Source organism: Littorina saxatilis, linkage group LG16 (assembly GCF_037325665.1).
Source record: "Littorina saxatilis isolate snail1 linkage group LG16, US_GU_Lsax_2.0, whole genome shotgun sequence".
In the NCBI taxonomy this organism is placed as follows: Eukaryota; Metazoa; Mollusca; class Gastropoda; order Littorinimorpha; family Littorinidae; genus Littorina; species Littorina saxatilis.
Genome location: NC_090260.1, coordinates 40,005,435 through 40,017,946, shown reverse-complemented (window position 1 = coordinate 40,017,946; position 12,512 = coordinate 40,005,435). Strand labels below are relative to the sequence as shown.

The 12,512-nt window shown below is 41.3% G+C and overlaps 1 protein-coding gene across 1 annotated transcript; it reads left to right on the top strand.

The window, feature by feature from the left end:
• The first annotated feature begins 4,825 nt into the window (after positions 1–4,825).
• LOC138951054 (uncharacterized) lies at positions 4,826–10,501 on the top strand. Its single transcript, XM_070322731.1, has 5 exons — positions 4,826–5,504; positions 6,102–6,265; positions 6,530–7,018; positions 8,802–9,172; positions 9,629–10,501. The coding sequence occupies exons 1-5, from the start codon at positions 4,854–4,856 to the stop codon at positions 10,006–10,008; spliced, it is 2,055 nt and encodes a 684-aa protein (XP_070178832.1). The 5' UTR covers positions 4,826–4,853; the 3' UTR covers positions 10,009–10,501.
• Positions 10,502–12,512: the final 2,011 nt, after the last annotated feature.

The window sequence follows — 12,512 nt, the reverse complement described above, 5'->3', positions numbered from 1 at the left end:
CTGTCTGTCTGTCTGTCTGTGCGTGTGTGTGTGTAGAGCGATTCAGACTAAACTACTAGACCGATCTTTATGAAATTTGACATGAGAGTTCCTGGGAATGATATCCCCGGACTTTTTTCATGTTTTCGATAAATACCTTTGATGACGTCATATCCGGCTTTTTGTAAAAGTTGAGGCGGCACTGTCACACCCTCATTTTTCAATTAAATTGGTTGAAGCTTTCGCCAAGAAATCTTCGAAGAAGGACGGACTTTGATATTGCATTTTAGCTTCGTGGCTAGAAAACTAATGAATGAGTTTGGTCATTAAAAATCGGAAACTTGTAATTAAATTTTTATTTTTTATTAAACGATCCAAATTTAATGTCATCTTATTCTTCGTCATTTTCTGATTCCAAAAACATATACATATGTTATATTTGGATTACAAACAAGCTCTGAAAATTAAAAATATGAAAATTATGATTGAAATTAATTTTCCGAAATCGATTTAAAAACAATTTTATCTTATTCCTTGTTGGTCACTGATTCCAAAAACATATAGATATGATATGTTTGGATTAAAAACAAACTCAGTAAGCTAAAAAGAATAGACATACAAAAAAGCGTGTTATCCTGCTCAGCGCGACCACTACCGCACTATTCTGCATGGCTTGTCGATTTTACTGCCTTTGCCACGAGCGGTGGACTGACGAAACTACGAGTATGTGGTCTTGGTGAAAAAAAGCAGTGCGTTCAGTTTCATTCTGTGAGCTTGACTAAATGTTGTTATTTCGCCTTACGCGGCTTGTTTTTTTTCCTTAGGAAATCGAAACTAAATATGTATCGATTGGAGATTGGATTTCCCTTCTTTGAGTCATGTGACGTCAGAGGCCGACAAAACTTTATAATTTGGCTTTTCAGGTTGACCGAAACTTCAAAGGAACTAAAAAAAAAACCACGTCATGTGTTTGATTGCATGTGTGTGTGCTGTTCAATGTCAAAACAACAACAAAGTGAGTACATGACGTGTGTTTTGTAGTTCCTTTGAAGTTTCGGTCAACCTGAAACGCCCAAATATGAAGCTTATGTGTTTGATTGCATACATGTATGTGGATTGCATGCATGTGTGTGTGTGCTCGTTCAATCGTCAAAACAACAACAAAGTCATAAGTACCTGAAAGGAATTCGATCGATACATAAATGTTATTTGCGTGTTTGACCAAAATATGACATTTTACACAGATCTCGACAGTCATTGTTCACCTCGACCGCTAGCGCGGTCTCGGAGAACAATGACTGTCTCGATCTGTGTAAAATGTCATATTTTGGTCAAACACGCAAATAACGTATAATATTTAACAAAATATTTAGTGAGTAACATACAATTAGCACCATTTGAACTTTGTGTAGACTGTATTTAACTATCTAAACTTCACACACAAAATGTTGCGATAAATGTTGCACTCAAATTCAGGCAATAATCTCCGTTTCATTTTATTCAAACCTTATAATTATGTCAGTTAAGGCCGTGCACTTGACTATCTGGATCACCTTTTGGATTACAGATGTATTTACAGGGATCACGTGACCGCTGCTCAAATAACAATACCTTCGAAATCGATCTGACAAAAAACAGAAGGGACCCACTAAAAATCGACGAAAAATAGAAAGTTTGAATGAAATGACAGGGTAATCCCAGCAAAGCTGTATGTATCCCACGAACGCTATTGTTATCGACAAGGGACATCTTTGATGACCCGGCTGCTGCACCGGCACCAAAAAAATGGCGATTCAGCGCGGTATCTAACAGTGATGTCACCAAACTGCTGAAGGACAGCGAAAACAAAAGCACGATGAAAAAAACCGATTCGGATGTGCGCCTTCTTCGGAAGTTTATTAATGAACAATATCCAGACTTTCAAAACACCGATCTGAGCGACATTGACCATGAACAAAACTGTAAGCATACTGTTTTAGTTAACTTCTTATTTCGTCGCTCAGGATTTCGAATCAGGATTTTGTTGTCGGGATTGATCTAAGCGGTTGCCGATGAAGAGCACTAGAGTTGTGCGCCTTGAATCACTGTCTGTCTTGATCGCTCTCTCTCTCTCTCACCGCTTCGGCCAACTCATAATCTTCACTCAGCACTTTTCACCCCAGCAGATTATGTGTATTCTTTGTTGTTTTCTTTCAGTATTTCTTCAATGTTAAAATGTATACATGTAGATCGTTAACTAAACGTGAGTTCGACTTTTAATACCCTCACAAGTAAAGTTTGTGTCAGAATCGAGGGGACTATTTGAATGACGCGCATTTGACACTCTGAGTGATTAGGCTGAAATGAAATTGCCTACAACATGTCGTCTGCATTACTGCATGTTCGACCCGTGTTGTTCGTTGTGTAAATAACTTAAACAATGACGACAACTCGTTGATTACTGGAAAATAAACCCTCGTGGGTATTTGCAGCCGCTTGGTAATTCACTCGTGTGCTCCGCACACTCGTGAATTACCAAGCAGCTGCAAATACCCACTCGTGGTTTTTTTTCCAGTAATCAACTCGTGGTCATTGTTCAAGCTCTATATAACCTGCTTCCTGCAACTATGGTAACCGGGGATGTATTGCATGGGGAACATGAGATTTATTTCCAAGGTGCTTGTGAATGAAAACTCGTGAAAATGATGACAATGAGTGTTGTTTTCGTGTTTGTTATATGTAACGAAAGCTTACTCTTTGTGTGTGTCTGAGCCTGATATCCCAGCCAGCACGCTCAGATGTGCCCATTTAGGCAACCCATATGGGACTCATGCTGGAAGCGCAAATGGTATTGGTGTGGGTCTGATCTGTGCAATACACATGCTCCGGACATGTGGCCCACTTTGGGCGTCGGTGAAATTGAACACTCCTCTTGCTAGGATAGACTTATTTAAGTATAGTCTTGTTTACTCAGGTAACAGCCTCTACACTACCCGTCAAGCAAAAGTACACAAATACATTTAGCTGTAGATCTTTGTGATGCGGCCAGGTTTTAAAACCTGTCTGCAAGTTTGCTTTTGCGAATTTTATTTTGAGGGGTGTCCTAGGTCTCTGGCACACGGCATAAACACTAGTTTATGAACAATAAAACTCTTTACTTCATACGGTGGGGGAATGAATTGCCTTTCTGGCAATATACTTGGTTTTAATATAACTGGCCGCATCACAACGATCTACAGCTAAATGTATCTGTGTACTGTTTTATGACGGGCAGTGTAGAACGCTCTTCCGAACGCCCTGTGGCAATCAACCAACACGAATTCTTTTAGAACCAAATATATATTCTATGTAATGAACTTTATGAAACTATAAACTTGATTGGTATGTTCCCTTCAGATACAGTTGTTCATTATTTGAATTAATGTTTATTTGTGATTTGGATCATCGATCATTGTTTTGCTGAGCTAATGTAACGTTGCAAAGTATGCTTACTTTGCGTTTATATCACTCTTTATTGCTTTGCACCCTGTTTTGAACACTACCTTATGATTTACAATGTTTCTATGTAATGCGCTTCTTGTACACGAACTTATATGTTCTACCATTAATTATGTTTGTTTGATAGTTTTAGTTAAAGTAGATTAGTCCCTCTTTAGGGCGAGGGCCAGATGCATAAAAGCATAAATATGCTTATTCTTGTTACCCTTCAAAAATTAAGAATTATCATTGTTATTGTTATTTTCTGTCCCTATCTATATCTCAGTTTCTTAATCTCTCTCTCTCTCTCTCTCTCTCTCTCTCTCTCTCTCTCTCTCTCTCTCTCTCTCTCTCTCTCTCTTGCTCTCTCTCTCACACACACACTCGCACACATACAGACATAGCCACACATACACACACACACAAACATCCACACACACACACACACACACACACACATACACACACAAACGACCACATACACAAACACGCACAATAACCACGGTTCTTATTTGTCTGCAGCCAACAGTCAACATACCGTCGATCTTTTATATCATCTACTACTGTCCTGTGGAACACCTTGCCAGACAACATCAAAACAACTAACTCAATCAGCGATTTCAAACGCTATTTATATACTCCTGATTATAACGTACCTGCCTATTATTACTGTGGTAAAAGACTGGAAGAGATTCACCACTGCAGAATGCGCCTAAACATGAGTAATTTGAATTCTGACCTGTGTAAACGCCACCTACAGGGAAACCCACAGTGCGCTTGCGGCTACCCGAACGAAACAGCTGACCATTATTTGACACATTGTCCTTTGTACGTAGATGCTCGCCTGTCTACAATAAACGCACTTCCTGTTAATTACAGACATGTTGAAATATTGTTAAATGGTAGCGAAAACCTTTCTCTTTGCACTAACAAGCTTGTTTTTGAAAGTGTCCAATCGTCTATCCATGAATCTGGTCGTTTCTGTTGATTTGACTCAGTACCCATATTCAAGCCAACAAACCTTATTTTTTATGCATTTTTCAAATGTATATTTAGCGAGCTACTGCTTACTTGCCACAGGACTATGGTTTGTAATGTACTATGTATATTCTTATTTGTATGCGCTGCCAACTTCATCTTTTATATGTACCTACCGTTTTCTCCTCCCTCCTCCACCCTCCCCCCTCTTCCTCCTGCTAGCTTTTTCTTATTCTTTCTGATTTACTTTAACTATGCTCTTCTTGTAGATAGTTCAACAATTGATAAGTATTGCTTGTCCGACATCATATTTGCGTTATTTTCCTACTACGTAGGGCGCGTAATATCAGCTTTGGCTTGAGTTCGTGTCCCTATTGTTTATCGTTGTATTTTTGTATCATGTTTGATTTAATAAAACATTGTTTAAACCAACAGTCAACATGGCAGCGCAACACGACCTGGCAATGTGCAAACAGCGCGTTCAGCAGTGGTATCCGGAGCTCTCCACACAGTCCTACTTTGTGCCTGCAGTGTACATGAACAGAACACAACACGATGAAGAGAAGGTAGCAGGGCGCACTGTGTACGTCCTACAGCCTCTGAGCCAGGAAAGCGACGCTCGTGATGACGCTGCAAATAATCGGGTGCTGAGCTGCTTACACCAGGTGTCCCGCGGGCAAGCCATGTTTGTCATTTCACAGCTCCAGTTCAACGAGTATCTGAACAATCTGTCTTGTACCCACAAACCTATACCACCCAAACCGAAAGACTCCATCTTAAAACAACAACGGAAACACGAGGGAGATTTTGACATTTTGATTATTCACAGAAGGTACGGAATCTTAGCATGTGAGCTCAAAGCATTTGGAGACAGTGTTTCCACGGCTAACATGTCAGTGGTGGATCAGCAGAAAACCATTGCAAAGAAAGTGCAACAAGCCGTTACGCAGATGCAGAAGGCACGCGACGTGCTCCAACACCTTGTGTCACACGATCAGAACAAGCCCAGGATCAGGACAACGCTGATGGTGCCCAACATCACTCGGGACCAACTGCGTACAGCTCTAGGTGCCAATCTCAAGCTGCAGCAGGTTGGTCAATATCAATACCATTTGTCCCGTGTATTTGCGTGCAATAGTGTATGGTGCTATAACCACAGAGAGGACCAGTAGGTACGATTTCTCAACAAACATTCCCTGAATGTAGAGCAGGGTGTAGATACAACCCGGTATCTGCGTTTTGGAATGTTCTATTTCATTGTTGTGCTGAATGTCTTTAACATGTGTGTGTTAAGCTGCCACTGACTTTTTGCCAACGAAGGACAGATTTGGTTTCCTTATTTGAGCAAACGTTCTCTCCTTGGGAAATTCTTCAAACAAAATTGAACTGCTGTTCGCAAGGATAGCCTACAGCGGCCTTTAATTTATTCCCCGCGTGCATTTTTTTCAGCCACCAGACGTTTGCATTATAGACTTTAATGATCCCCGAGATGACTCCGCATGTGAGCAGCAAACCAGTAATTCAGGGTGCCGTCAATTAAGATACAGCGTATAGGGGGAACCGTACTTTGCCAAATATTGTGAGCAAGTGATACGAGGAGACTTTGGATGTGCCTCTCTCAGTGGAGGTTAGAAAATCAACTGCAGTATTAACTGTATATTGTATGTGTTTGTTTTCTCCTCTGTCAGGATCTACGTGACTGTCTGCTGGTCAGTCCAACCACAGACCCCACCACCCTGTGTCTTACACAAGATGATGTGAGCAACCCTGCCCAGTGGTGGCGAGAGTGTGCTGAAAGAGACGGGCCAGACCCTTCCATGACGGATGATACTTATGTGGACCTCGTGTCACGGTACGTTTGTCTATGTATGTGTGCGTATGTGTGGAGGAGGAGGATCTGGGTGGGTGGGTGCAACTCGACTGTGTCATGTTGTATTAGATGCGTGAGGATGTTTAAAGAATTGTAATGCTGTTGGGTAAAAACAAAAGAGAGATACTTCAAGGGCTTTTTGTCCGAAAATCTTGATAATCTCTGTTGCTACCTATACAGTCTAATCGCAGGGTTTACTCTTAATCTTGCACTTGTCTGACATGTTCCATCCGTCAACCGTTCCAGGTTTGGAGGGCCCGCGACCACAGTCACTGTGCCGTGTTCAGCAGTGCCCGGCCTGGCAAAGGCCCACTGCTGTGATCTCCGTCTGCCAGGGGAAGGGGTCGCAGAGACAGCGAACAGATTCGCCCCAGCTGACATTATACTGCATCCTACGCAGCTGGGCGTGTTGCAGAACGAGTTGTCTCATTTGGTGTTCGTCTGTGGTCCTCCTGGTACAGGAAAATCTCTTGTTTTGATTCTGAAAGCAATAGACTGGATTCAGAACAAAAAAGAACCAGTGCATATCGTGAGCACAAGGGAGGGCAACATGGCGGCGTCACACATGATCGCTCATCAGCTGAGGGAGATGGTGGAACAAGCAGATAAACACTTGATTCGCCTGCACATGTATGATCTGCCGATGGAGCTCAACAAGGCTTTGCGAGAACTCAGTCAGTCAGTACCAGGTGAAGTCTTTGTCATCGTGGACGAAGCTTGTGATGATTACACCGAGTGAGTAACATCACATGTTTTCATGAATGCATGTTAAGTACAATGTCTACACTGGAATTATTCTGGTACGTAAAAATATCCTCATGCCTCATCCAAATGCTATGCATTAAGAAGTTATTAATTTGTCTGAAATGAAAATTGGTCAAAAATTCGAACAAACGTTGTATCTAATGCACTCACATAAACTGAGCAAACACATTATTGCACCCATTTTCGTACCCAAACTAAAACATTCATTGCCGTGTCATTTCATTCAAACTTTATGTGCCATTAAAGGCCCTTTTTGGGGGGCTATCTGGCACACTTTTCGGATCAAAGATTTCTGTTATAGGTATCACGTGACCGCCGCCGAAGTCACGGTACCCCCAAAATCGACCTGACAAAAACGTAATGTACAAATTATAAAAACGACAAACATTCAGAATAAGCTTAACTTGGCAACGTTTACATACGAGGAGAAAGCCAAATCATGTATCTATCCAGAACAGGTTGTTTTGCTTTGTTATCTTGCGTATCTCTTGTGCTATGTCAGTTCTACTGATGCAGATGTTGAGCGCATGAGCAGTAGAAAACGAGGTTTTTGCGTCCATTTTGAGGGGTACCATGACAAAAAGCGCTTTATTTCAGCAATGCCTAAATGGATTGCTTCAAAACTTTCAGGATCTTAAGTCTATACATACGAGACGTGCGTCCGGTAAAATGTCGCATCGTTACCAATATTTTTGAGATGATAAGCAATCTTCCGAAAAATGGTTTAAAACGTGTCACAATTTTAAAGGTTTAAATACAAAAAATCATGACTTTGCATGCGTACAGAAAAATAAATGGTACAAATACTGCCAAAGTTTCATGTAAATACAATCACTAGGTTACGTTTCCTAGTCCTGTAAACACGATCAAATGTTTTTGGAGGACTGCAGTGCGACAGCCATGTCCAGTCATCCGTGACCGCAGCATGTTTTGAGAGGCATTCAGCGATAACCGCTGTCAATAGCAAACAGCCTGAACGTTCCATTTTTTTCTCATGTGTTTACATGGCTAGCAAATGTCCGTCAGTGGCCATACTCGAATGAAACTTTAGCAGTTCTTGTAACAACTATTTGTCTGTACATATGCATGCAAAGTCATGAATGTTTGGAATGTAAATTCACAAACCTGTGACGGGTTTCAAAACATTTTCCGCAAGAGTGCATAACATCTAAGTAAAAACATGTAGTGATCCAAAATTTCACCCAGGGTAAGTCTCGTATATAGACTTCAGCTCCTCAAAGATTCGAATAAATCCATTCAGGCGTTGCTGAAATAAAGCGCTTTTTGTCATGGTACCCCTCAAAATGGACGCAAAATCCTCTCGTTTTCTACTGCTCATGCGTTCCACACTTGCATCAGTAGAAATGACACAACGCAAGAGATACGCAGGATAGCAAAACAAAACAACCTGTTCTGGATAGATCACTGATTTGGCTTTCTTCTCGTATGTAAAAGTTGCCAAGCTGCGCCTATTCTGAATTTGTGTCGATTTTTTAATTGGTACCTGACGTATCAGGTTTATTTGGAGGGTACCCTTACTTCGGCGGCGGTCACGTGATACTTAAAACAGACATGTTTGATCCGAAAAGTGTGCCAGGTAGGCAAGTGAAGGGCCTTTAATGGCATATACATACAGTTTGAATAAAATGACACGGGAATGAATGTTTTAGTTGGATGTTTCCTCAGTTTACATTGCAGAATGTCCATGAACGGAGTTTTTATAACTTTTGTAAAGCTCTTTTTTTGGTTTCAGTAACAGCGAAACTCGCTTTGCCGAGTTTTGCACCAAGCTCAGAGAGAGTGTGGGGCCAGGGTTACACCTCTGGGCTGCCTCCATGTACCACACATTGAGACCACCATTGCTGACCGAGGCTGTGCTGAGAACTGGCCTGAGGACACCACCGTCAGTCACTCGTCACGTGGCGCAGCACCGCGCACTAGGAGAGAGACAGAATGTCCAGGGTTATGAGGAATCCTCAACTCCGCTGCCTGCTGATGGCCCACCTGTGCGAGAAGTGACTCATCGTGGCGAAGGACATAATCCACAACAGGAAACGTATGAGTGTGAAGCATGCGGGAAGGAGGTCGCCAGAATCCTTGTTACCTTGCACGTTGGAAACACTGGTGAGTTTTCAGTGTGTGTGTGTGTGTGTGTGTGTGTGTGTGTGTGTGTGCGTGTGTGTGTGTGTAGAGTGATTCCCATGAAACTACTTGACAGATCTTCATGAAACTTTAAATATAAAATCTTCCAGACAATATCCCCAGACTTGTTTTGATGGCTTCATATCCGGCGTTTTACAATGACTGTATTGTATTCTTTAGAAATTGCTAAATCCAAAAATAATAGACATGTTATGTTCATTCTAAAAATGTGCTCAGATTTAAAGAGTTTTGGTTTATGCAAATAAAGTACCATGTTCGCATGTGTGTGTGTGTAGCAATTCCATGAAACTACCGAACACATTTTGCCAGGTATTACCTTCAGAGGGGTGTTCCCATTATTTCGATAACAGTTTGTAGAAGACGTCATATCATTATGCTATTATAACGAATGTATGTGTTGTATGGTTTTGATGACAGGTCGATTTCAAGGAAGAAAGCCACAACCGCTGCGCTACAGGGATGTCTTCGTACTTTCCTGGGACCCTTTCTTCCGTGATGATGAGCATGACGCTTCAGGTAACGTGACCAACCCAGCCAGCGGCTTCGTACGAGGTTTGAGAGATGGAGGCATACCGGTCACAGTTCTAGAAACTGGCGACGCTCTTGGTGTCAAAGATGTAGCTACCATGGCAGGACCTGACCACGTCATTGCAGCTGGCAGCCGGTTTGTCCAGGGCTTGGAGAGGAAGATTGTTGTCTATGTTCAGACCTCGAGGCCAGTGTATGACGACGAGGACTGGGGTCGTCTATGCGCGATGTCACGGTGCACGTCCCAGCTCATTTGGGTCAAACCGTGACGTACAACTGCGGGTGGTACTCACTGTTTCTTCAACTCATAGCATGCTAGCAAGGATCATGGTATGAAGGGGAATGCGCTACCAAATTTGGAATAAACATTGAGAACAATAACTCACCAGACAGTTTTAACCAATAACTGTGTTTGCCAGTTAAGATTAAACCAAGCTGTTATCTACACTATTTGTTGCTTTCTTTTAATAAAATGTCAGAGGAAGAGTGTGAAAATAATAGCAAGGTAGCTGTTTGAATAACAACTGTTGCTATAACGATGCCCGGTGACAGCCTCTGCACTGTTCTAAAATGAGTAGCATGCAGTTGGAGACTGCAAGAGAAAAACTTTGTCTTTGTTATATGATTAGGGATGATGAAAGCATTATTGTCATCAAGTGCATAGTAATAACATTCAATGGCGATTGAAGGACGTCATTATTGTACAGGAAGACAGACAGACGTGAAGACAAACTTACACACACACACACACTCACACACACACACACACACACACACACACACACACACACCTACACACATACACACACACACACACACATACTCCCCCCCACACACACGAGTCACACACACACACACACACACACACACACACACACACAAATTCACAGACGCACTGTTTTGTTTTGCAGTAATATAAATGTATAGCATCTTAGCAATAATCCATGATGTTACAATATTATACTGCTCGTGAATTAAAGACTGTTACTATTTGCAAATGTCAAGTATCATCTTCCTCAACGACAAAGCATTAAGTCGTAGTTCCTATTGTCTGCTTTGTACGACTGTGGAGGCTCTTAAGCCAAAGATTCTGGAATGGCTCCAGCTCCAATAGCTACAATAGCATTTAGGTCCTTTCTCTCTCTCTCTCTTTCTCTCTCTCTCTCTCTCTCTCTCTCTTTCTCTCTCTCTCTCTCTCTCTCTCTCTCTCTCTTTCTGGCCCTCTCTCCAGTTTGTCATAAGTGGTGTGCCTCAGTGGTCTCTATTAGGGCCTATATTGTTCTGTATTTAAAAAAAAATGATTTCCATCTTCATGTGTCAGATGAAAAAGTAATTGAGATGTGAGTTTTTTTGCGGATGATTAATACGTTCATACCCATCATAAGTCTCTGGAATCCGTCAACTCTTCTCTTCAAACAAGTCTAGATGAAATAACTGAGTGATGCACCTCTCATTCAATGGTTATTCACCCCATTAAAACAAGAAGTATGGTGATTACACCCAGACAAAAACACCACTTAAGACCTTTACAGTTGCATTTGCCGCTTGGTTTAACTCAAGTGCAACAAGTCCAGGAGCATAACCTATTTGGTGTTACAGTTGATCAGGAATTGAAATGGCAAACTCACTTGAGTCATATTCGTAAACTAGTATTCAAGCATGTGTACATATTGTCTAAATTAAGGCATTACGCAGATTCGGAAGCACTCAAGTTGTTTTATTACGCACACACAATGCCTCATTTGAATTGTGCTTCAACACTTTGGGATAATTGCATCGATATTCATCTAAATAGACTAGTTACTCGTTATCGCCTGCTGCAAAACGTATTCTGCACGAGTCGAATATGTCCACAGATGAAAAGTTAAAGATCCCTAATGTCCTATAAAGTAATAAATGATAATGTTCCTGAATATGTACGATCGCATTTTAAACACGCCACAAAAAGGTATGGGTCACAGAACCTGATCCCTCCTATCCCACGCCTAGACTTATACAACTCAAGCTTAGCCTTCTCGGTAGCGTCTCTCTGGAACTCATTACTCCTACAAATTTGAAATGCTCTTTCTGTTAACATGTTTAGGCGCCAGTTATTTTCGCACTTGATGCGTGAATAGATGATTTATCATGTTCGATCTGTTCTCTCTTATGATTGCACAATATTTCACAATCATTTAATAATGCAGCTGTTTCTCCCTCACCCCCCTTCTTTCCCCCTCCCCACCCCAAATATGTTTTTCTTCCAATTTGAGTGTATATCATCATGTATTAGGATTTGTATGCGATGTGTAAAATGCAACTATGTAGTCGAGTTATACTGTATTTCCTATAATTGAACAGTACTGTTATTCCTTTTTGCAGTCTTGTACAAGAAAATGGAAACATGTTTTTGTTTTGATTTTTCCCCTTTAAATGTAGTGTGCGTATGTATTAAGTGTTTGTTTAAGGAACAGGTTGTAAGATAAGGCTTTGCTTTTATACTTTTGTAATAACGTTCTGAGTTCTCTTTCTCTCTCTCTCTCTCTCTCTCTCTCTCTCTCTCTCTCTCTCTCTCTCTCTCTCTCTCTCTCTCTCTCTCCCTTCCCCCCTCTCTCTCTTCTGTAGTGTGTACATAACTTATGCGTAGTTCATATGCTATTTACCTAGTTCTTATTACTTTTTGTGTGTGAAACCGTTTCTTTGGGAAATTTGAAATTTGAAGTTGTCTCCTATGATTAACATCACACGTGAGAGTACTTGCATTTAGATGTTAGCATTGCGACAGTTTGGTTCA

Bases quoted from the DNA above. Each gene is read 5' to 3' on its own strand.
- LOC138951054 (XM_070322731.1), top strand. From the start codon at position 4,854: ATGGCAGCGCAACACGACCTGGCAATGTGCAAACAGCGCGTTCAGCAG. The intron at 5,505-6,101 runs GTTGGTCAATAT...CTCCTCTGTCAG, and splicing joins CCAATCTCAAGCTGCAGCAG to GATCTACGTGACTGTCTGCT. The intron at 6,266-6,529 runs GTACGTTTGTCT...CAACCGTTCCAG, and splicing joins TATGTGGACCTCGTGTCACG to GTTTGGAGGGCCCGCGACCA.